Source organism: Lissotriton helveticus, chromosome 5_1, assembly GCF_964261635.1.
Source record: "Lissotriton helveticus chromosome 5_1, aLisHel1.1, whole genome shotgun sequence".
NCBI classification, from domain to species: domain Eukaryota; kingdom Metazoa; phylum Chordata; class Amphibia; order Caudata; family Salamandridae; genus Lissotriton; species Lissotriton helveticus.
Genome location: NC_136065.1, coordinates 611,963,226 through 611,989,579, shown reverse-complemented (window position 1 = coordinate 611,989,579; position 26,354 = coordinate 611,963,226). Strand labels below are relative to the sequence as shown.

The 26,354-nt window shown below is 44.6% G+C and overlaps 1 protein-coding gene across 1 annotated transcript in view; it reads left to right on the top strand.

Annotated features, from left to right (window-relative positions):
• The window catches only part of CAMTA1 (calmodulin binding transcription activator 1), a 3,172,802-nt gene that overhangs the window by 2,696,870 nt on the left and 449,578 nt on the right, over positions 1-26,354 (top strand). Inside the window, exon 9 of the mRNA XM_078642975.1 lies at positions 12,738-12,864. Within this exon, the coding sequence (XP_078499101.1) occupies positions 12,738-12,864 (127 nt within the window). The remainder of the gene's footprint in view (positions 1-12,737; positions 12,865-26,354) is intronic.

The window sequence follows — 26,354 nt, the reverse complement described above, 5'->3', positions numbered from 1 at the left end:
CCATTCTGAACTCTTTTGTGCGGTCAAGGTAGAATGACAATGCTCTTTTTGGGTCCAGACTGTGGAGACGCTACTCCTCTTTAGAGGGATGTGGGGGAGCAAAGAAGGTGTGTAAAGTGATGGACTAACCCAGATCAAACGAAGTCACAACCTTTGGCAAAAAAGATGCCCTGTTGTGAAGCACTACCTTGTTGGGAAAGGACATAAGATAAGGAGGTGAGCTGGATAACGCCTGCAACTCACTCACCCTCTGAGCTAATGTAATCACCACTAAGAAGGCTGTTTTGATGGTCAACAGCAAAAGGGGACAATAGGGCAAAGGCTCAAAGGGATCACACATCAGGTAGGTGAGGACCAAATTAAGGTCCTACTGCAGCATAACAAAGGGCGTGGGTGGAAATAGGTGAGCCAGCCCTTTCGAAATCTATTTACAATAGGAAACTTGAAGAGAGAGGGCTGGTAAGGCAGCTGTAAAAAAGCAGACAGAGCAGAAAGGTAATCCTTGAGAGTTCTCAGGGCAGAGCCCTGCTAGGCAAGGGTTAGAATGAAAAATAGGACAGTAGAAAGATGAGCAGAAAGAGGGTCAATGGACCTTTCTGTCCAGTATAATAAAAAAAAATTGGCAACAGCAGTCATATACCAGCTTAGTGGAGGGCCGCCTGGCCACCAGAATAACATTACAGACTTCGGGAGGAGAGTCAAAAGCTATAAACTGTCACCTCTCAGTCTCCATGCATGGAAGCGCTGAATTGACAGGTTCGGGTGGAGAACCCTCCCCTGCTGCTGCGACATAAGATCCTCCCAAAGGAGCAGCCTGAGCAGAGGATCAATACTCATACTCAGAAGCTCTGGATACCAGACTCTCCTTGTCCAGACGGAGCCAGAAGAATGACTTGGGCCCGGTCACTCCTGATCTTCTTCAGAACTCTGGGTAGGAGTGGTATGGGCAGAATGGGGTACAACAGGCCTGAGCTCCACTCACAATGAAAAGCATCGAGTGATAGTAGCCTTTGAAACTCCAGCATGCAGCACTTTTGAAAACAAATCTAACCAAGGTTCTTCCCACTGCTGAAAGAGATCCTGCGCCAACTCTGACTGGAGAAGCCATTCGTGATCTGAAAGGCATCGACGGTTGAGTTAGTCCATCCTGGCGTTCAGAGAACCTGACAGGTGTTAAACCACCAGGGCTACGCCCTGCTGTTCCAGCCATATCCAGAGACGCAGGGTCTCTCAAGAAAGGGTCCACAACCCCACCCCGCCCTGCTTGTTCAGTACTACATGACGGTAGTGTTGTCCGTGAACACCTGCACTAGCTTCCCCTTGACAGAGGGAAGAAAAGCTTTCAATGCCAACCAAATCGCTCGGAGCTCCAAAATATTTATGTGGAGCTCCGACTCTGCCAGAGACCAGTGCCCCCTAATCATCACCTCTCCCAGACGACCACCCCATCACAGAAGTGACGCATCTATCACAACTGTGAGATCTGGTTGGGAAAGGGAGAGGGGTCTGCCGCTGACCCAACTGCAGTTTGTTAACCACCAAGCAGAACTTTCACAGTTCCTTCCGAATTCTGAACCATGCCAGTGAGACTTCTCAGATGCTGTGCCCTTTGGAACTTCAAGTCCCACTGCAGAGTTTGCATATGCCATCTTACGTGCCTTACCAACAGTATGCAGGAGGCCATGAGTCCCAACAGCCTCGAGTCAGTCTCACTGAAATCCAGGGTAGAGGATGAAATATCAGGATCATAGCCTGAATATCCTGGACTCGCTGCTCGGGAGGATAAGCCCCAAGCTGCACTATGACCAGAACAGCTCTGATGAAAGGGAGCATCTGAAAAGGAGTCAGGTGTGACTTTGGCATGTTTATGTAGAACCACAGCGAATGCAGAAGGCGCACCATAGTCTGAAGGTGGGAGACGACTGCCTGGGATGAGGATGCCTTCAACAGCAAGTCATCAAGGTAGGGGAAGACTGACTCCCCTAACCTGTGCAGACATTCTGCGACCACCGCCATCACCTTGGTAAACACCTGAGGGACACTGGTTAGGCCGAACGAGAGCACAGGAAACTGAAAGTGCTTGCGGCCTACTTTGAACCACAGATAATGCCTGTGGCCTGGCAGGATGGGAGTGTAAAAATACACATCCTGCAGGTCTAACGCTACCATCTAGACTTCCTGGTCTAGGGCAGACAAGACCTGAGCCAGCGTGAGCATTTTGATTTTCTTCTTTTTGAGGAAGAGATTGACAGTCTGAAGATCTAAAATGGTCCGTAGCCCCTTGTAATCAGAAAGTAGCGGGAATAACAGCCACTGCCTTCTTCTGAAACTGGGACTCTTTCTATAGCTCCCTTGGCCAAAAGAATATCCCTTCTGGACGATCCGCAAGACCCACTTGTCTGATGTTATGGATCTCCAGTGGGGGAGACGATGATGAATTCTCCCACCAACTTGGGGGAACTGGTGCCACCTCCCACCAACTGGCAGCTGCGGATGATGGGGGCAATGTGGAAGATGACTTCTGACCTCCATTCTGAGATTGAAATGCACCTCGTCCACATCTATCCACGGCTTGGGCAGTCTGTGCAAGATGGTGACTGGGATAGGGCTGACGCGGCTGGAAACCCCTTCCGTTGCCACGAAAGGGGCAAAAGGAAGACTGGCCACGAGGAGTGGCCAAAAGGCCCAAGGATCTGGCAGTAGCACAAGAGTTCTTGAACCTGACCAGGACCGAGTCTGCCTTCTCCCCAAAAAGGCGGGTTCCATCAAAGGGCATTTCCATCTAACTGGCTTGGAAATCGGCCTGGAATCCAGTTGTACGAAGCAAGGCGTGGCGTCTCAGGGCCACCGTTGTTGAAATCAATCTTCCCAGCGAATCATTTGTATCTAACCCACACCATATTGCGAATTTTGCTGCATCCCTCCCGTCTTTGACAGCCTGGGAGAGTAGACCCTGGGCCTCCTCAAATACTTGTGGCAGCACTTGTGCAACCGTCTCCCAAAGGAAAAGGCAGAAACGGCCCAATAAGCATGTGGTATTCACCACCGCAATGCCAGACTGGAGGAAGAAAACATCTTCCTAAGCAGATCCAAGCTCTTGGATTCCCTATCCAGAGGGGCAGAAGGCAATGCACATTGGGATGTAGAGTCCTGCACCACCAAACTTTCTGGGGTGGGGTGTTGACTGAGGAACTTTGGGTCGCCTGGAGCTGTGTGATGGCAGCATGCAATCTTTCTGTTCACAGGAGCACCTGTGCTAGGTTTGGACCACATTCCTAAAAGGACGTCCGTAAGTGCCTCATTACAGGGCAAATCGGGTTCGGAAGTAGAAGCACCAGGTTGAAGCACCTCATTCAGGGATTTAATCCTGACCTGTACAGAGGGTAACTTCAGCCCGAGGACTTCAGCTGCCCTCCTCCGCAGCCACCATAGGTGGAGAGAGCATGCCAGTATCTGGGGAAGTATCCACACCACTGGCCCCCCCAAGTTCCCCATACCAGTCCAAATTCTCCTCAGAGACATCCTGGTTCTCAAGAGGGTCCCCTCCTGTTCCTCTCCTGAGCCTAGTACATCTTCTAAGTGTTCATGCGACAACATAGAACCTCTGGGTTCTGTTGACATCGTAAGCGGCGTCGATCGATGCTGTTCCGGCTTTGTGTCATTGGGGATGAGGATGGGGCTTGCGCCACCAATGGGCATTGGCGACGTTGCATGCACCGACTTTGGGTTCGACTCCGGGAAGGTCGCGTTGGCATGACATGCATCTAACCGGATCTGGGATGGAATCCCTGAGGCCCCACTGGTGTCGTGGCCAGAGTCGATGGCGTCAAATCCAATGGTGCCACTTTCGACCATGCAGCACCCGAAGGCTCGCCAGGGTGGCTGTTCCACTCAAATACGCAGTACATGGCCTCGTAAAATTCTTTCATTTGAGCGGGAGTCGCCCTTACTCCCGCAAATGGGGAGAGGCGAGAAGTCGACTCTGGCTCCGGCTCCGTGGAACCGTGCCTAGAGCATCGGTGCTCCTTGCCTCTCTCGAAGATGGACACCAGTTGAGGTGAAGATGAAGTCCATTTGGACTTATTTTTGTGCCTCTTCCCTGAGTGTCACGAGGACCTCGAATGGAAGGAAGAGGACTTAGGGCTCCAGGAGCGGTCCTGCGACCTCCACTTCTTCGAAGGGGACCGTGACCTCTTCGGAGTCTTGCTTGATGGTGTTGGCTGCCGGACCGCGAGTAACTTTATTGCTTGCTTCCTCAAGGTCTTCAGAGCCATCGCCCAAAAGTCAGAACACAAATTTGTATCAAAGTCACACTTGAGACACCAAAGATATACGCGGTGGGGATCAGAAACCAACGTCATGTGGGAACAAGTTCCACATTGGTTTGTAACCTGTCTTCCTCGAAGACATCCCTCGCACATGAAGTCCGATTCCAAACATTTTGACAAAAATCGAGAAAAAGCCTGCCAAAAAGCAGCCGAGGGGTAGCTTTTCCGGAATTGCCGCTTAACTGGCGCAGAAAGTAAAGAATTGACATCTGCGTGCCTGGGTGGCACCTATATAGGCACCTTGACGCCTAAACCGACGCTACCGAGCCGAATGGAGCCACCCGGTGCCGTGCACAAGGGGTATAACAAAGTTTCTGGATCAAGCCTGATGCCTGGGAAATTCAAAGGTAAGGAATCTGCAGATAGAAATCTCTATCAGATGACTCCTTGCTTGTGATTTGCAGCTGCACTAGTACATTTTTCAAACTTTCTCATAATTCCACATTACATATTTCTTTTAGCTCAGGAGGCTCGTTCACACAGAAAATTTCCAGTGACATACATTTTTGGGTGCAGAACTCTTTATGCAATTGATGTGCCTGTGATAAAGTGATGCATGGTACCCAAAACGACATTTTGTGATCGGAGCGTCATTACGCAAAACAATTTCTGAAATTTTGTGGAAAAAATGCACAATTTCACACACCCCTAATAAGGAGCATATCTTTCTTTTCCACATTTGCTCAGCACATTCAATGCTCAAGAAACTTGGGCTTTTCACAGCTATACTCAAAATGTCCTACATACAGAGGGCTGTCGTCACATTGTGCATCAGGGGTATTTTGCTATTGGCTTTTTGGCCACTCACAGATCACCTGCTAAATTGTCATTTGGTAAATCACTACAAATTATGTGATTGCACTATTTGTTATTGGAGAAGTGGCACTATAGTATGGGTACTCACAGTACTAAAATAAAAATAAACACTGCAGGCCTCGTTGAAAAAAAACCCACACATGTCTTCAGTGGCGGCTGGCCGGGAATGGGTGCAGGGGGCAAAATATATATTTTTAAACAAAACACTTACCTTCTCGTGCTGCAGCCTCCTCCGTCAATGCAGCGTTGTGATTGGTTGAATGCCGAAATTCAGTGCTCAGACGGGGAAAGGGAGCCTGTGCATGTTCCTCACCCAGGCTATAATGCAACCTGGGTGGGGAACATGCAAAGGGCGCATTATTGTTTGGCTGGGCCGAGACGTAAGGCCGGCCAAGCAGTGGTACGCACATGGGGGCTGATTACGATGTAGGGCGGATGGCGATCTGCCCTACATTTCCCTCCGCCCGCCACCCATTTACCCCCTGCCATATTAGTATGGCGGGGGACACCCCGGCGGACGGAAAGACCGTCTGCCGGTTTTCCACCAGCCGACTTGTCGACCGGGCGCAAAAAAAGATCACAATATGGTGGCGGTGTCTGTGAGACACCGCCATCCATATTATGATGAGTGCGGTAATTAGCCTTTCCATGGTGCCATTGCCGCCGTGGAGAGGCTCACGGTCTTTGCTGTTGGGGGCCTGTAGCAGGCCCCCATGGTGTTGGGTGGGGGCACATGGGGGGTACCTATGGTACCCCCCTCATTGCCATGCATGCACTACATGGCAGGCACCACGTGGTGCCTGCCATGTAGTGCATGAGAATGCAGTGCACAGTCCATTTACACTGCGAGTGGGTCTGCAGCCAGCAGATCTACCCGCAATGTAGAGGGGCCAGGATGCGCCCGACAGTGTGGCGGGCACATCCTAATTTACATGGCGGGACCGCTGCGACTTCGGCAGGTGGTCCCTGGCTCCCCTACGGTGGTGGGCATAGTCCACTCCTCCTCCCTGAGTCACCAGCCCAGCCCCGCCCTAACCCGGCCCCACAGCATTGAAAAATAAAATGATAATAACCTTGTTGTTATCATTGTATTCTTCCCTTGTACACAGATCTGACAGCGGAGGAGCCACCCATGGATGTCAAGCAATTTTGTGCTGGTTTGAGTGCAGTTTTTAACTTTGATTTTACACCATCAAACCAATGGAAAATCAACATTTGTCGAACTGACCAACACAAAAGCGATATTCTACACTACTTGGCTAGCACATGTATCGTTTTGTAAACCGTATTCCTTTATGATGCAAAATTATGCAAGCACTTCTAAAAAATGTTGCTTATTCGATTTGGCCCCATTTATCTTAAAAAGCATTATTGTTGATTTTACATAACTATTGATATGTATAACATAATATCTTAAATTGAATATGCTCCTAAGTTCACAACCACCAGGAAGTCACAGGACATGTGATAAAAGGGAGACCCTGAAAATGTACTGTTGTTGAAAAATTAAAGTACCAGCTCTGGTGTAGAGTTCTCAAATGATATCAAATACTGATGCTTAGTTTCATGACTATTGTGGTAACCAGTGATAAAGACACATACTGTCTCGCCTCCTTTCTATAATATAGAAATGGACACAGACTGGGTCATTTATCAAGGGAGGCCGAAATCAAACGAGTGGTCAAAGCTGTGATGTTTAATATTGCACGTCTGAGAGACACTTTAGAATACAAGCCCATTTCAATGATGGGATGTTCTTCAAGGAGCAATTGTGAATATTGGATTCATTGTAGTTATGCCATTTACCGTATCATCTCCAAAAAAGACAGATGACTCTTCAAAGTGCACAAAATATCAGAGCCAGAATGGCAACGGGGCTTAAGCGACCTGACCATTTTTGAGATGCAAGGAGGGCTTTTTGCTGCCTCCCATGTAGAGTCAATACATTAAAGCTAAAGCCCTTCTCTTTTCTGTAAATTACTCTGAGTTATCGAACCTAAACACCTGGAAAACCAAATAAAGCCATATCCCCCAGCTGGACTCATGGTAGATTAATTCAAGTTTAGTACTGCCCAAGGTCAAAGATTAGGACATCTGGGTTTCTAATGGTGGCATGACCTATCATTTTTAGTACATCTAGAAAAAAAAATTCAACACATTCAAATGTGCTAACTTTATGCGCTTATAGACAATCTCTTTGTCTTAGGTAACTTACAAATGTCCCAAATCATAATACTACACATAATAATTATAATAAAGCAGACCTACCCCTCCACAATAGATATCAAAAGCACCTGTCAAGCTGGGATTATGTTTTAACCCTTATGACAGAGATTTCAGAAGTGATTAGAACAGTGGTTAATGTGTAAAAACGGAATAAGGGCAGAGGCCCTCGTGGGGGGCAGCTTGCACCAGCCCATTTCTCCTGTTATCGCTGGGTAAAACAGAACCAACTACTAACCATGAAAGTGGGGAAAGGATATGTTTTGTAATGTCCAGAGCTGAGGAACCAGGGGGCATATCCAACAACTAGCGAGAATCATCGCTATGTTGGCTTAGCGGCAATATTTTTATCGCCGAGCTGCGGTGATTTTTATCGCTTAGGAACCTTGCTATTATCAAGGTTTATCTCCTAAGCGATAAAAATCGGCCAAAATGCATGAATATCGCTGAAAAGTCAGTGATATTCATGCATTACCGAGCTAATGCTCTTAGCCATGTTATCCACCTACCATTGGATAACATGGCTAAGAACTGCTCAGGGACAGGTGTTAGCTTTTGGAGATATTCGCGCTTAGCGCGAATATCTCCAAAAGTTGGTAATAGGAGTTGGTAATAGGAGATAGCGATGTTAGCGACTGTTTCCAGACGCTAACATCTTGGCACGGCCACTTTGCATGTCATTAGTGATAAATTTCACTGACATGCAAAGCGGGGCCCAAGATGGTCGCTATCTCCTACTAGCTGTCACTAACTGGTGTTAGCGACAGCTAGGTAATAGGGAGATAATTTTATCTCCGCTAAACCCCCTTGATAATATGCCCCCAGGTTCGAATCTCAGCGTCAGCTCAATATCCTGTGATTCTGAGCAAATCACTTGATCTCCCCGTGCATAAATAAATGTGTCCTTAACTGGTGCTCATGAAAAGCGCCGGTGTTAATAATTAAGTGCTGGTGCTGAGCACCGGATACCACCGGCTCAAATTAAACACTGGATTAGAATCTGAGAAGTCTTACAAGGCACTTTTTCAGCATCTAGGGTCAAATGTACAAAACATTATTGTGGTCGTAAATGCTGAAATTCGGAGTTTGCAAGCGGAAAAATGCTTTTTATGCAATGTGCCAAACCCATTTTTGGAGTCGGTAACTCTTTTCTGACTCATAAAATGGGTTTAGAAATGTATAAGGCATGGATTTTTTGCCTGTTGTATGTGTGCATTCCATACAGGTATTCCTATGCATTTGGATCAATGGTTTAGTACCAAAATAGTAGTCTTAAAGCATTGAAGAGTTACTGACTCCCAAGTTGGGGTGGTAATCAGCGGTCAATTTGGTAAAAGGATAAGTGAGGTGCCCAAAGATTTTCTCAAAGCCCACAGACAACACTGAAGAATGTCAGGATTTCCGAATACCAAGGATGCATAATTTGGATTCCCCCTCTTGCCTAATTTTTCCACTAACAGGCACTCCCTTCTCCCTTATTTCGCTTTTGCAGATTCTTGTGCATCCTTGTCTTTGCCATTTCTGACTGTTTTTCCATCTTTCTCTTCCTCCCCCTTTTCCCTGTTTGTGTTCTTCCCTCTCTTGAACTGGGCTTAAGCCTAATGAGTAAAAAGTAAGCACCAGTCTCCAAACAGGAGTTTCTGTGGGCCCCACCAGCAAACATCAGCTCAGATTAAGCACTGGTGTCAACTAATTCGCAATGTGAATGTTAATAAAAAGTTTGGCTAATAGGCAATAGTCCATCAAACCACTGCCAATCTCAAACAAACTTTGAAAAAAGTAAACTTTTATTTTTAAACATATTCCCATAACTAAGGAAAACAAACTGCATTTAAAACAAAAAAGTCCACTTTAATAAAAGAATTCCTGTGAGGAACTCCAATGTGATTCCTAATTTGCAAACTACGGTATGAATAGTTATGAAGTAGGTCGGATTGCAGCCCTCTCCAAATCTGAATGTTATGAACTCATGCATTAATAAATAGGCTGGTTCAAAAATAATGTATTGTTCTGAAAAATAGTAGTTGCTGATTTCGACCAGTAAATATCACGTGGCCCTTAGTCCTAATTAAAATTATTCAACTACTTGTGTGGCGTGGGTGTTGGCATTTGTACATATTGCAGCATTAAACAACACAAGAAATAAAAGCACATCTTCAGCTGCAAACTCTCTGTCATTGGATCTCAGATTGCTCCGAAATTGTCAGCAAATACCATGCTGCAGCAAAGGTCACTTGCTTGCACAATATGCGACAATTGCCCAACATGCGACAATCTGCTTAGTTCGAATTTTTTTCTCTCAACATTTATCTGGACTTGTCTCTCACTCACTGAAAACACGTCACTATCCTCACCTCAAAAAAATTGTTCGTCTTTCAACAACATATCAAGCACTTTTAATGAGCGTGACACTTTGCTTGCTCTGATAGATCAGTTTGTTTACTATCTCCGGTCACGTTTACCTTATTTATTCTCCTGCGCAGCCTGGAAGTGACTGATGGTAGCTGGGTTCATCTCCAACCCTATACTGTCGAGAGGTTTCCCGTTTTCTGCCCGCCTTTGCCCACTGCTGTGTGGACACTGCCTCCTTCTACATGACACCAGGGTTGATTGAATGATGTCAGGGGTGGACTGAGCATTGATCGTAGTGGGCTACTGCCCAGAAGGCAGGATTAAACATTTTAGGACCAGTCCTTATTATTAACATTTTCAAAGATAAACCTGTTTCTAAAGCTGCTTTCACTGGGCAGCCCCTATGCCACAGCGCCCTCAAGAGAAGCAAATGTTGATCCCTCACAGTTACTTAACTCGTCACTTATTTACACAGTATGCCAGGCCACTCAAGGCAGTACATGTCCTTTCCTTTATGATATTTTTGATAATCATCTATGTCGTTTTACAGCCAGAGGTGGAATCTTGAAAAAAAACAGTAGTGTATGGAATGTATCTACTGCTGCAGCATTCACTGGATGAGTTTGATATCTTGGGAATGTCAGACGTTTAGCCACATTTGAGGAAACAGACAAATGAGGAAAGATTCTGCAGAAAATGTTGTTCAAGTTTTTTATCCTCCATAATCACACTCAACCAGGCTAACACCTTAAATACATAACAGAGAAAATGAAACACTACACTATTTCCATCTCTTGGCCCATTTGAGATGGCACACACAGAGCGTATCTTTTATTTCCCCTGCTGGAGTGCTGAGTCTGCTGAAGATTCAACGCGGTTGTTACATCGCGATGCCATTACATCGCAGTTTTTAGAACGCGAGTCGTTACAACGACTTGCGCTGGATGGCGCTCTAGGACAAGGAATAGTATAATTTACTATCCAACACCTTCCCTACTGTATGTAGACTGGAGTTGGAATAGTACTCCTAAGTCCAGCGCCCATCAACGCAAGTCATTACAATGACTTGCGTTGTAAAAACCGCGAAGTAATGGCATGCGATGTATTAGCATGCGTTGTAATGTCATACAACCGGTCATATCCATCTGGGCTGATGCTGACGTCAGACACCTGCTCCCGGCCATGTCACATCTCTGACAAATCGAGTTGCTAATTGTCTTTGAAGTGAGACAATTGAAGGTGTGGACTGGCAGGTTCCAGGCAAAGCACGCACACTCAGGGCCACATGTAACATTATTTCAAATAGCAATTACCTAATTGCGATTCTCTGCAAATCGCAATTAAGTAATCGCTATGTGAATGTATGAAACTGCACAAATTTCATATAGCGTTTCCTAATGGGTCGTAAATCGACCTACCTCATTAATATTAATGAGGCAGGTCGCAATTTTACGACCCATTAGGAATCGCTAACATCACAGTGAGGGTGGCCTGCTGGGGTCAGCAGACCATCATGTCTTTGATTGCTTTTAAATAAAGCAACCTTTTCTTTTAAATGCAGCCTGTGATCCTTAAAGGAAAATGGGTTACACTTAAAAAATAAAAATAAAAAGTTTTCTTTTAATATTTTAAGAGCAGGCAGTGGTCCATGAGACCATTGCCTGCTCTTAAAAATTTAATTTTTAAGAGCAGTCACAAAGGGGAAGGGGTCCCTTGGGTACTCCTTCCTGTTTTCAAATGGATTACCACCTGCTTGAAGTAGGTGGCAAAAAGCAAATGTTTTGCAACCATTTTTCACTTGCAAAACATTCCTACATACTGCTGCGATTCAGCATTAGGAAGGGATGCCCTAAGCTCACCCTTTCTTCATACCAAGTAAGTATGTATTCTCAAATCCAAATTGCGATTCGGTAACATGTTACCGCATCGCAAATTGGAATTCGTACATACCAAACAGCATTTTACTTGTCGCAAACGGCCCGATTCTATGACTCGGACTGTTTGCGACCTGTACAATGCATGATTCATGTGGCCCTGAATGTGTACGGGCTCTGTAGCATGTGTCTGAGTGTCAGGAGCACTTGAGGACGCCTGTGTGGGGCCAGCCCAGAATCTGGTTCTTGAGTAAGAGTAGCTTCCAGAACGATAATCAGGACGGAGTCACAACTGATGCCTGAACTGTTACAAGCGGAGGTCCAGCCATAGCTGCAATCATAGGATGGTGAGGTAAAATAATTTATTTATAATCCCCCTTTGATTTATTATAATAATACTATCGGTTTACAACCACAAAACAATTTCTCTGAATTTTTTGAAAACAGAAATTAATCAGCTTTGAAGGATACTTGGTTAAGCTTTCATCACAGGTGGTCTTGGGGCTTTTACTTTCTAAAATATTTGTAATGAGATCAGTCTGAAATCGTTGGCTACGGAAACAATCATATTTTACTGGAGTGAAGTCCAGGATAAATTACTGGGGGTGTGCAAAGTAACTTTTTTTGTGGCTCACCTCTGTGACAATATGAGGGGCGCATTTATATCTCCAAAAACATCTACAATCTTTGCCTTCTATAGTGTGGAATTAACCAATATGGGTTTCACGGAGCTATATCATACAATTTGATAACATGAGTGGAGAAATCGTAAGGTGGGACAATTTCCAGCTATTAAAAAGTGTTTGCAATAATAGGATTGCTAGTAGGGTGACCGCCACCCGCCAGTTCATTGCAGACACTGAATTCAATGCTGAACGTCTCTGTAATGTCTTATGCATTTTGAGTATTGTTGGCATGTTGGATCCCATTGAACGAATTAGGATGACACCCCTGCAAACAATGATTTTTATTGGGAAGTGTGGTATGGCAGCCAGTGTCCATGATTACCTGGTGTCAGGTGATCACCCTAGTTACAAGAAGCATCGAGATGAGTATTTTCAGATCTCTGAACAAAGGTGTTTGCAATAACAGGGGTAGAAAGAGCAATGTTGGTGATCATGTTCCCTCTCTTCTTTCCCTGTAGGGTGGAGTTAAGGTCCTGATCACAGGGCCCTGGCAGGAAGCGGGTAACAACTACAGCTGTCTGTTTGACCAAATCTCAGTGCCTGCCTCTTTAATACAGCCCGGAGTCCTGCGCTGCTACTGCCCAGGTAAGAAACGACTCCCTTTGTGGCTTGGGAACACAGTTTAGGAACACTTAGAAAACGAAATCATTGACCATCAAAGATAATGACAACGTTGTACTCTAAACTCCCTCCCCGCATCATGAAGTTCATTTTGATACGTTGTATAATAAAATTATATTGACATGCCTATACACAGCAGCGGCTGGTGCAGGTAAGGGCGGTGAGCCGGGGTGTTGGGGGGGATGCCGACAGCCGGCGCAATAGGAGTTATTTATTTATTATGCCCCATTTCGTCGTCTGTAGACATCTCCCCTCACCACGTCTGCCCCACCCCACGATTACCTGCACCTGTCGCTGCTGTTTATACAGTTTTCAAGACTTCTTTTTAGTGTTTTGAGTTATGAATTCACTTTTATTCATGCTTGAAAGCTGCATTGTAGAAGCAGCAGCCATCAAAGTGTTCCACTATACAGACCTACACACACACACACACACTCACACACATTCACTGTCAGACATTCACTCCCAGACAGTAAATCTCACTGACATTTTCTCTCAGATACTCACTCTCACTCACTCACTCACATTCTCTCACTCTGTCTCTCTCTTTTTTCGGATAACCTAACCACACATTTCCTGGTGCAAGCAATCAAACATATATCCCTTTAAAAAATACAGGTTTGTCTTATCTGTTAGTGCACAATCACCGGAGGATGATTCAACCAATGGGAATCTTCAGGATTCAATTCACAGAGCAACAAGAGCACAACGGTGAGGTTCAGAGTGCTTCTCTCAAGTGTGGTGCGTCCATAGTTTCTGAGCCCAAAGTTCTGTTTTCCCAATTGGCACAAGTGATCCGGGCAGGGGCGAGACTGTGATTGCAGATGTTAAAGGCTTCAAACACTGCCTGCCTCATATACACTATTTTCACCCCCATCCTCTCCTGTCTGACTACTGATCTGTGTCCGCAAGATAACACGCTCCTGAGGTTCAGAATCATCTCTGTATATAGTCAAGCTACTCTACAGTGGCTAAAAAAACAGGATAGGTAATGCTTGTCCCAGATCCCTTTTAACGTGATCATCCCTTGGACATCTTCAGAGAAATCTCTTTGTCAACTAGTATACCGGGTGCCTACTTCAATCTTCCTTGCGGGAAGAAATGTAGACATTTCCTGGGCAAGTGACAAAGCTGGAGTCCCCTCTAGCATGCTCTGCCTTTTGCCCTTAATGCATCTTTATATGTATTATCCTAAAGGTAGGAGTCCTTCCCTAACCCCTGTGGAAGATATGTGTGTTTCTAACTAGACCAATGGCTCACCTGGGTCACGACGCAACATTTAGCCCTACATGAACTCCCTCTGTGCATGGTGCTTATCTATGCAGGCCATATTACAATAACAAATGCACTAGTCTGCGCTGCAGGCATGCCCTCATCCTTGTACTGGGGACAGCGGAGGTCTGAGTGACAAGCTGGCGGTTTCCACCCACCAGTGAGTTTTTCAATCCAGCTACTACCCTGCTTTTACCCAAGGGGCAGGTGGAGTGTGTACACCTTCCTTCAGAGGGATTAATGTCCATGAGGCCTAGTCCCTCCTCCCCAAAAGGCCTCTTGTGGGACACACTATTTATATGTCAATTGTTATGTAGCTCACAAGCAGTGGACAGCTCGACCTCCTAATAGCCCATGCGTGTGCAGTGGCATTTAGCGGGCCGCAAAGACATTCCACATTTGCTTGGTGCCATGTCGCATAGGGTGCAGTCAGGTAATCCAGAAGACAATATCGCAGTTATATGTTCACATAACTACTTTGGCATTGTGGATTAAAGTAAACCTGCAAAGGATGGTTCTGTGCCTCTATGCCATTTTGTAAACAGATCTCCCATGAGCGCATTGACAAAAGCATAATACTACTAATTTCAGAAATTGAATCTTCAGCCCAATCAGCTATTGAACTTTAGTCCAATTACTCTATTTATCTGCTCCGCCTCACAGGACATACGAGTGGAACTTGTTCAGTGTAACTGCCTTTCCTAAATGAAAAACTTTCATAGCTATCATAAATGACTGTGTCAGTGTCATCCACTACTCTCTGATACAGCCTGGGAATTTGAGTAATTATCTCAGTACAAGATGGGAATTGTTTGGTGATACACTTCTGTTAAACAAACCTAACTAAAGCTCTGGAATACATTGAGTTGTAGAAGAAAACAATATACTGGATTAATATGTCTTTTGAGTCCTGAGGCCGTATTATGCAAAATGCCCCAGGGACGAAACAGGCTTTTGCACCCACTTTGCGTGCCACTGAGGCACAATGGTATAAGCGGTGGCTCCCTCGCAATGGCAAAGGAGTGTTGCCCCACTGGCTCAGGCAGCAGTCTAAAAATAAAATTATATCTTTTTTTTCGGCTGCTGGCTGAGCGGGGCTGGGCCATGGGAGGGAGGAAGAGTGATGTGCACTACTAACTGTGTATGTCTATTTAGCCGGCCAAACAGACATGTGCAGTTAGGTTTCTCCAACCTGGCTGTATTGTGCAGCCAGGTTGGAGAAACAGCACAGACTCCCTTTCCTGTGCAGAGTGTTGAAGCAGCCCACTCAGGCCAATCACCGCGCTTCTCTCATGCAGCCTGAGAGCAGCAAAGGGATTGGATGGGGGAGTCTGCTGCAGTCCCAGTTTCTGCTGGGACCAGGAACCAGAAGATCTCCAAGGCACGAGGCGTCAGAAGTACCATGAGGTAAGCTTTCTTTTTCTTTTCTTTTTTCTCCCCCCTTGCTGCCCCTCTCCCCCATGCTTCCTCCTATATTCCCCACCTGCCTCACCAATGTCAATATGCATTGTCCGACACTGTTTGGTATTACAGAAGGGGCCCCAGATGCCTGTGCGGCCCCTTTTGTAACACCAATAGCGTTGGAACACATAAAGCACCAGCTATATCTTCAGGGGGCGTTCCCTCATTTGCATGGGAGCATGCCCAATGCAAATGAAGGAATCCCTTTGCCTCTGCACCCACGCCATATTACAGACGCGGTACAGAAAGAGGAGGTCCCAGGATAGATGCAATTAGTATAGTAGGGAATTAAAAAAAATGGAAACAATAAACTAAAGTAGGAAGTACATTTTTTATTTAATCACAAAGTACTGCATGTGAAATTAGCGCACGTAGCATTAATGCACAGATCAACATTTCATAGTGCGCAAGGTAAGAGGGGAAGGGGGGAGAAGAAGGGAGTGAGGGTAGACGTGGTAAACAGTATTGCACAAATAAAATATCTACAGTACAAGTCACAAATACTCCTTTGCATAATTATTCTGAGACTGGCTAAGGTTGCGCCAGGCACAAGAAAAGCGCATAAATGGCACTGTATTTAATCACAATCATGCTTCCAAGTAAGAAAGCCAATTTATTTGTAGCTAGGGCAGGAAACTGATGAGGGATCCAGTTGTCGACGTTTCGACCCCATACATAAGTAGGAATAGGTTGGCTTTCCAACTTGGAAGCATGATTGTGATTAAATACAGTGCCATTTATGCGCTTTTCTTGTGCCTGGCGCAACCTTAGCCAGTCTCAGAATATTTATGCAAAGGAGTATTTGTGACTTGTACTGTAGATATTTTATTTGTGCAATACTATTTACCACATCTACCCTCACTCCCTTCTTCTCCCCCCTTCCCCTCTTACATTGGGCACTATGACATGTTGATCTGTGCATTTATGCTACGTGCGCTAATTTCACATGCAGTTCTTTGTGATTAAATAACAAATGTACTTCCTACTTTAGTTTATTGTTTCCATTTTTTTTCAATTCCCTACTATACTAATTGCATCTATCCTGGGACCTCCTCTTTCTGTACCTATAGCTACCTGGGTCCCAGTGACTTTTCGGGTTACACCCATTTATTATAACATATTAAAGACGCGGACGCAAAGGCAAAGAAGCTCTCAGGAGATGCACTGATACGCCCCCCTGAAAGCATCCGTTTGGAGGGGGAAAAGGGGAGACATCACCTTGCAGGCGGGTGCAGTTACTGCTTGCACCCACGTGCAATGGGATCTCTAATCCCCTTATAAGTGCAGGCGGGTGCCTCCTCCACTGTGAAAACACTGAGGGGCTTCAAAGCAGCCGCTCTGTTTTTCACAGTAATGTAGGATGCACATGTATGGTAATATGGCGCATTTTCATTGTTTGCGCTGGGCACATCTTTTAACCCTTTGGATGCGTCGGACGGCTCCCTGCCGTCCGACGCAACAGGTGGCGTGTGCGTCGGATGGCCGGGAGACGCCCGAATTGCACACGCGTGAAATTGTACTGCTCTGCAGGAAAATTTCACGCGCATCCAAGGGGTTCAAAGGTGCGCCCTGTACAAGTAATGAAAATGCGCCCTTAGTGTAATACTGCCCCAGGAATTCTCTGGATCCTTACCGAAAGGTCAATTAAAAGGCTGCAGTGGGATCTCCCAAGACCCCCCAGCACGTCATCAGAAATAGAATAAGTCAATGCTATATAAAATTATATAAATGTTCTTGCATCTCTAAGTCCTGGAGATCCTCATAGACATGAGAGCTAGGAAAGTGATCTTGTTGTGCTTAAAAATACCAGAGACCTGATCCCCCTGAGAACGGCAGAGGCGTCACCACCTCCTATCTTCCTTCTCAGTATACTGGTATTTTAGCAACAAACAAAAAAATCAGCAAGACCTGTTTTTGTATATGTGTGCGGAATCTGTGACAACTGATTCCCCAGAGTTTTTCCACTTTCGAAGAGGGATTGTTATCTTGCTCTTGTTCCAGCAAACACGAACAAATTATGCAGCTGAAATTGTGAGCAGCCAATTTCTCAGGTTCTCATATGCACTGTAAACATAATTTTTCACACATTAAAAAACATCAACTCAGTTACAGCATCTCAGTTAAGTATTCGGTGTGAAAATGAGGGTTCTAAATTTTAGTGCAGGCTCAATATTGTTGCACAGACTTGTCAGATGTAACCAAACGGTAAGAAAATTCGATTAAAACAGCTTTGGCTTTTTGGAATTATCCGTAATACTGGAACTGTTTGTTAATCTTAAAACAATCTAAGACACAGGCAGAATGTCTCGAAAACCATACAGTGTATTAAAGTTAGGACTATCAAATTTGAACAGAGTCTATGTAACTTTACAGAAATTAACCCATGAGGATTACAGGACTATTAACTAAATGTGTGAACATAGATATTTTCCGATACTTTTTGGTAATACACTTCTGAAATCGAAAACCCTATTTCCTACCTCAAAACGATTTGGAAAGATTCTTATAGGTATTTAGGTAGAACTTCCAATTACTCCTGGTCTTCCGATAGGCTAGCTTGTGGACCAATAACACTCAATCATTTTTGACACAGGAATCCTAAAGTACCTTCTACTGCCAAGCAGTAAATCAGTATCTAAGAACATGCAAAAAGTTCAAGCTGAGGAAGTGAGTCACATGATTTACCATTTTGATGACTAATGCATCAGGAATCTTTACTCACCCATGACAACTTCAGTGCTATCAGCTCATAAGCATATGTCGAATGAGGTTAGAAATGGAATTTCCATGTGAGGAAATTGTGTACAGGCACAACATATTGATCCAATGGGACCTGGTTCCCTCGGATACCAAACCCATGAAGAAGAGGCAGTTCCAGTGAGATACTGGAGTCAGATATAGACGATGTTCGATACTTTGAGGTATGCCTGAGAACATTTTTATATTTGCCATGCTCAAATAGTCTCCGTTTCTTTAACCCCTTCGATGCGGCCGCGATTTCCCCCGTGTGCTGTTAACAAATGAACAGGGCGGGACCGTGACGAACCCCAGCCGTCATCAGCACACGCCCACCGCGGGGCGTGAGGGCTGGGGTTCGTCAGCAGCATGGGAGGGGTTAAGAAATAGTGAGACACCAACAAAGGTTGGTAGGCCTACAGAGGGTCTCCAATCCAATAATGTCTTTTGGTCTGATACAGGACCAGCAACAGATGTCTGTGCTTTTTCAAGACGCCAGATCCCAGAGGGCAGTGAGACATTTAACAAATGTAAAACCTTAGATCGCAGGGTTGCCCTTTAAGACCATAAATGCGTTTTTAAATATAAATGTCCTTAACTCCTAAGGTGGAGTATTGTGTTGCGCACTGTCAAACCAACTACTGCCTACAGCATCGGTTGTATGACGGACCCCGCATGCCTTTACCACGTATGCCTTTACACCACAGTCAGTACCCGGACTACGACTCTATCACACGTTCCTTTACCATGCCAGTCCTTACAACGACTTGCCTCAGGGGGAGCCGAACTTTAGAACAGTATAAATTACTATTCCATCTCCAGTTAGTGTATCACTAGGGAAGGTGTTGGACTTAACACCAGTCCAACATTGCATCCCCTAAAGCAAGTCATTGTAATGACTAGTGTGGCAAAGGAACCCATGGTAACATCGCAGTCAGAGTACTGACTGCGATGTAAAGGCACATCATAGTATTGATTGTGTGGTAAAGGATGTTTCCCTAATGCATGGCATAAAGATGAAGGTAGTGTTTTTAATATGCTTACAAGATTGTAAGCACAGTAATAAGAGTATAATCCTTTTACAGGTCTTTTTCTATGCCCCAGTCCTGTAACCATTGTTAAAATAAGCATTGGCAAAGCCAATAGATCTCGCCAATGCAAGAGCTATTGGCTTTGCCAATGTATTTTAGCCATGTTGTACACTTACGTGGTTGCTCTTCAGCATGGCTAAAAGTTAATCTGGTAAAGGAGAATGGCGAGGAGGGGAGTGTCGTAATGTGGAGTACAGTGGAGTGTTATGGAGTGGTGTGGAGTGGCTTAGAGTGGTGTAAAGTGGAGTATCACGGAGGGAGTAGAGTGGAAGGGTGTAGAGTGGAGTAGAGTTGAGTGGCGCAGAGTGGAGTGAAGTGTCAGAGTGGAGTAAAGTGTTGTAGGGTGAAGTGTCATGGAGTGTTGCAGAGCAGAGTGGAGTGGTATAGGATTCGTTGTGTAGAGTGGCTTAGAGTGGAATAGATTGTCGTAGAGTGGAGTGGCACAGAGCGGAGTCGTGTACAAGAGTGGAATGGCATAGAGTAGAGTGTTGTCGAGTAGAATGGAGTGGAGTGGCCGAGTCCAGTGGTGTAGAGTGGCAGAGTGGATTACAGTTGAGTAGTGTCATAGAATAGGGTGGAGTAAAGTGACATGGATTGACATAGAGGGACCTGCATAGAGCAATCATAGAGTGGAGTAGGGTTGTAGAGTGGCGTAGAGTGTTATTGTGTACAGACATATCATACAACTAGCATATGTCGAAAACTGGTTAGCCTAATTGGCTTTATTTTCAGTATCAGTTAAAGGGATAACAAAAATGAGATTTTTTGAACAATTAAAATTGAAAATGTTTCTGACACATAAACAATACTATGGTTTCCATAAGGAGTAGTGTTGTACGAAGTATCTTAATCACTCCCGTTCTCCCCTTCACACCCCTGTGCTCTGCAATTTTTGATTGTGTTAGACACACCTTTTTCTCTTCATGTTTCTGAGATCTTCCATCTTTGTTTTTCACACATCATTTTCACCCTCTTGTTCATGTACTTTCTTTCATGAACCTCATTCACCATGCTTTTTCTCTGTTTCTTAACAAAATCTCTGACTCGCTCTCTCTATCTGTCTCTCTCTCTCTCTCTCTATCTCTCCCTCTCTCTCTCTCTCTCAATCTCTCTCTCGTTCTCTCTCTCTCTCTATCACTCTCGCTCTCTGTTGCTCTCTCTCAATCTCTCTCTCAAATATAAATCTCTCTCTTGTTCTCTCTCTCTCTCTATCGCTCTTGCTCTCTCTCACTCTATCTCTCTCTATTGCTCTCTCTATCTCTCTCTCGTTCTCTCTCTCTCTCTTGCTCTCTCTCGCTCTCTCTCTATCTCTCTTTCTCGCTCTCTCTATCTCTCGCTAATGCTCTCTCTCTTTCTCTCTCTATCTCTCTCTCTCTCTATTGCTCTCTCTCTCTTGCTCTCTCTATATCTCTCTATTGTTCTCTCTCTATCGCTCTTGCTCGCTCTCTCTATCTCTCTCTACATCTCTCTCTTGTTCTCTCTATCTTTTGCTAATGCTCTCTCTCCCGCTCTCCCTATCTCTCTATTGCTCTCTCTATCTCTCTCTCTTTCTCTTGCTCTCTCTCTCTCTATCGCTCTTGCTCTCCCTCACTCTTTCTATCTCTCTATCTCTCTCTCGCTCTCTCTCGCTCTCTCTAAATCTCTCTCTTGTTCTCTCCGTCTCTCGCTAATGCTCTCTCTCTATTGCTCTCTCTATCTCTCTTTCTCTCTCTCTCTCCCTCTCCCTCTCTCTCTCTCTCACTCCTCCCTCCATCTCTCTTTTTTAAATGTAAATACTTTTTTACATGTAAACATAGTTTTTCGCTTATTTTGTTGTTGTCAATGTTTCAATAGCAGGGCATACCTCCTATGCACAATTTCACAAAAAATAGTAATTACAATTGGCACATAAGTGACCCTCACTCTGCAGAGAGGCCACCGACTGGATTAGCATGTAACCCGAAAAGCTTTGTGACAGACCCTGTGAGAAACATGCATGACCTTAGCCTCACCCTCAAAGATCTCAGTTATGCTACGTCATGAACACCAGCACTCAACCAGATACCTAGAGGCCACTCAGTTCATAGAATGCACTAAACAAGAGTCATGTGTTACATAAAAAAAATACAACAAAAACAAATCACCTGCAGAAAGTAAATACTCTTGGCGAATGCAAGAGTACATGAAATGTGAAGGACTGCTCGGCTGATTTTCATTACCTTAACAGTTTTTAAGTCATTTTCAAGAAACTGATCAGTGTCTATGAAGTTAAAGACATGAATGAGGGGCCCGTAAAAGAATGGCTTCATAGTCGGTTTTTAATTACTGCTGGATCTGAGACTTGACAGACTAGCCCTACCTGAAGCCCTGATCTTTTGAATATGTCTGACGTCATGCCTTTAATCACACAGAGCAGATGGTCACCAGTGAGATATTATGATGTAGAGCCCAGAGCAGAAATGGCCTGACTTTTCAAAATCTGAAAATATGATCTTGATTGTCAATGTGAATTGCCCCAAAGTGACCCTCCTTCCTCAGTACAGTTCACATGTGAACCCAAATGGAATGTTGGATTTCTGAGATTAAGCAAATGATGTACTCTGTGAGGTCATCAAAATCTCAATTTAGTAATGAATGTGCAGAGAAGATGACCACAGCTGACTGCTTACATTTAGAGCTGGGCTAAATTAAAATTGCACTCCTGTAATTTGCTTGATTTCAGAAATTTCATGTTACGCTTGTTAGGCAAAATTCTTAAAATTACGCCATTATGCGACATCATATAATTACGCACCATTCGCTGGAAAAAGTTATTGCAAAAGCACAGGAACAACAGAATGCAAGAGGCTGATCATGGTGCTTTTAGTTTTTCAGGCACTATTTTTTACAGCATATATTTATTTATTTATGTAAGAGTTTTATATAGCGCTGGCAAGACCGAGGAATCAGAGCGCTGTACATTTTCACGACAATATTTAATTTTTATTATAAATATATTATAAATTATAAAAAATGACCATGTTTAACAAGTACAACCAGAATATTTAAGTCAAATCAAGACAATGGTAATCTGTTCTCACTCGAAGGAAAAATATAGCTCTAAAATATTAATTTGCAATGCATTTCACATAATTTGGATAATTTTGTCGTAATTTTACATCATTACGTGCCCAGTCTCATTACGGGTATGATTGAATAGAAGGCTATTGCTTGCATGGACATATGGAGGAATGGTGGGGTTTGGCTCTACCCTCTACTGATTTTGATCATCATTTCCTTTTCTGTATCCTTGCTTTTTCTCTGGGAAAGTCACCGACTAAAAATGTGACTGCAGATGTCTCTATATAATCCCTCATTTCTGTTGTGTTGTGTTTCAATTTAGAGCTGTCAACACCCTCGGCAGAGAGTAAGGGTGTGCTTGCACGATTATCCAACAAGTGCACAGCTGAACAGGAAACCTTTTTTTGCAAAAAAACGAGTATTGTGATACTGTCTCCGTACAGCTGTAGACTATAGTTCAAGATGGCGCGTGCACTTGCTGCTGCAATTCATAAACTTCAGGGGACAACAAACCAGCGTCCTCTGCTTGTTGCCCCAGAGCTGGCCTCCATTAGGCATCCTTGATTTATCTTTCCACTCCATACTTGCTACGTCCAACGTGAACGTGACACTTCTACCAATAACACATCAACCCACAGGGAGAACCACATAAAACCCACTTTATATCATAGGTGCCTCCAGCGGGAGGACTGAATCACTCTGGAAGTCACAGGTTCTGACCACCGGCATCAGAAGTCAGTGATGGATCATTCCTTTAGGGGCCGCGGAGCAATTTATTTGTCACAGCAGCAACAGCGCTGCTTCAATGGAGGGCTGACTCACTTCCCTTTCTTTGCAAAGTTAAAGAACAACGACGTTTTGAAACAGGTAGCATTAGGAGTTTGTATTATATTCAATCACGTAAAATATGTATACAGTTTAAGGGGAATTGATGTCAGAGCAGTCCATTCAACTACCTATGGTTCAGTGCTGCTGGAAAACACCCAATAATATAACAAACACATTTGAGAAGGGCGGGCTCGCCTATCGATGGCTTCTGAAGGATGGTATCTCTGCAAGAACGGCAACAATGAGTGCGGAGTTGTTTCCAAAATGAACAAAGCTTGCTCTTCATCTATCTGCAATCTAGCACTTTTGGCTTATTGAGGGTTCACCTCATGTGTATACTAGGCAATACCAAAGATTCAAAAAAAGGGTAGAGACTAGGGCAAATGTGTTATCAAATATTATAAGGAATAAAATACTCCCTGCATTATGTATTAAGAATATTACAGACCACCTCGGAGGTCTAGGATCTAATAAAAGAACTTGGCCTTCTGCCTTATTGAGTTAGGGGATCATGGAACTCTTTGATGACTTTCACTATCTGTGTAATATGTAGTAGATGGTACTGTAGACCATGTTTAATTGCTTGGAGCCATTATGCGCCTTCACTTGTGGCATGTGGACTCTAAATGCCTTGAGGGGGATTTCACAATTGAAGAGTTGCAATCTAAATAAATGCAATTTATGTGCATTAATTTGCAGACAGACAATTGAATAGTCCAAAAACAAAAGGCAGAAAACCTAAATACTGCAGCATTTTCCACTAAATTAAAGGTGCCTATTTACTTCTGTCAATGTAGAACATCCGTGGTCATTTTAATAGTATTTAGAACATTGGAATGTTGTTGGGAGCTCCATTGAAAACAATGGAGTGCTCCGGACTTATAATGGCTGGTATAAGCCTGGAGCTCCAACATTCCAATGTTTCTTTGTTCACAGCTCTGGCTGTGGACAAAGGCTTCAGGGAGCCTGAGGGGATTCCAATCCCCTCACGTTCCCATAAGGCTTTGTTTTTTTTTTTGTTAGAACATTCTGCCCTCTGGTGGCAGAATGTTCTAATAGCCTTATAGCCCTTTGTAGCTGGGCTATACCGGCTATTAAAGTCCCTCTCCCTTGTTAAAGGCCCTCGCCTTCTGCATAGCTGCCAAGGTTTTAGATTGCTAAGTCTGACATTTTCATAATTTCAGTGTAATTATGAGTGACATTCAACGACTTTGAGTGACACTTTCTTGCAAGCAAAATCAAGCAATCTAGGAATGAGAAACATATATATACATATATATATATATATCAAAAATGTACACCCACGCACTCCTCTAAAAGTAAATTGAACGAGTGACACAACTTTTCAGAAAGACTAGTGACCTGAGTTTGATGTGCTCTTGATCTATGCCTGACTCTGAACAATGCAGGCATCAGGTCTCTGCCCTGTCTGCACAAGGCATCAAACTGTTTAGCTGTTATCGTGCTGCGTTTTGGCAGCAGGCATTACTGTCTGTGTATTATAGACTACAGGTTCATTCTGTGTATGGCTGTGGGCACACACAGAGTCTGCAGCCGTTTGATGCTGTTTGCGTGTGGGAGGCTTGCGTCTGTGTGCACAGTGTAGCTGTGTACGATGCTATATGCATGCAGGAGGCTTGCGTCTGTGTGCATACTGTAGCTGTGGAAGATGCTGTATGCATGCAGGCGGCTTGTGTCTGTGTGCATGGTATAGCTGTGAGCAGCAGACCTTCTTAGATAGTATTCTTCAGTCCTCATCTCTCAGACTCGGCCTACATGCAGATGGATGTCTGTGTGTAGCAATCTTCAAACTACATACAATGCACCCAGGCCTTAAATTCTGTGTGCAGCTTGCCTCAGATTTGGCATCAAACCCCATTGCTCAGACTCTGCATGCACAAGACCTCTGGCTGTTAGCACCAATTTTAGGTTTTCAGTTGTCAGCAGCCAGGCATTGGGCTATTTAGTGCAGCAGACCTCATGGTGTTTAAGTTTAGCATTAGGTTCTCTCCAAGTTACTTGTTTATTTAACTTTGCTGCCTTCTATAGCGCGCACTGTCACAAGACCCTATGAGTATCAGAGCGCCTTATATAGCCCTAGGCACACACTTACTTGAAATTAATATGCAACTGCTGTATTTCTATACATGTGACGCCGGCAGCCTCCGTACTTTTAAAGTGTGCGAAGAGCCCCTCGCTGCCGATAAATACATTTAACACCCGTCCAGCTATTCAGTATTTCCTGAATTAAAACGTCTTTAAATATCCACGGAACACATTTTTTTCTATTTAATTCAGGAAAGCATGCCTCTTATGATCATATATTCAGTAATGAGGGGAATAAACCTGAGACCTGCAGTGGACCACTGATCATTCTTTTCGTGTTTCTGTGCTAACTTTTGCCTCTCAGGATCACGATGCCTGATGCGCGGGCCCATTGCTGGGAATGTAATAACAGTCACAGTGAGTCACTGCAGGCGAGTCGACGGATGATGCTGCCATTACGGTCTAGTCCCTGCCAACCACGTCGGAGGTCGTGCAGTAATAATATTTAATTTTATGCGCAGGATGAGGCAGCAAGCACTCGACTCACTGACTGTCTCTCTCGGGTCCCCCTCCACTTTTAACTACCAGGGACCTCACTTCCTGTGCAGGCAGCCGGATGAGGTCACATCCGATTAATAATCCCCCCCCACGGCGCCACAGCAGCCAGTAGCAACCTCTGCTGAGCTGGGTGAGGGCAGGCCCGCCCAGGTTCAGACTTCGACAATGAGTGAGTCCGAGTGTGTGTCTTCAGTGGTTGACAGCTGCGCCTCTGGCGCGCGGCGCCAGGACTGGGAATTAAAGCCAAGGCAGTTGCAGATTGTAACATTGCAGCACCTCACTGACTCTCAGAGCCAGAGAGACAGATTTAACAGTATAACTATCTGAGCCGGCTCTGCTGGCAAGCGAGTCTGTGCAGTGCAGTGCCCGGGGAGCAGAGCCTGCACACAAGTCAGCAGGAGTTTGAGTAGCATTAATAATGCG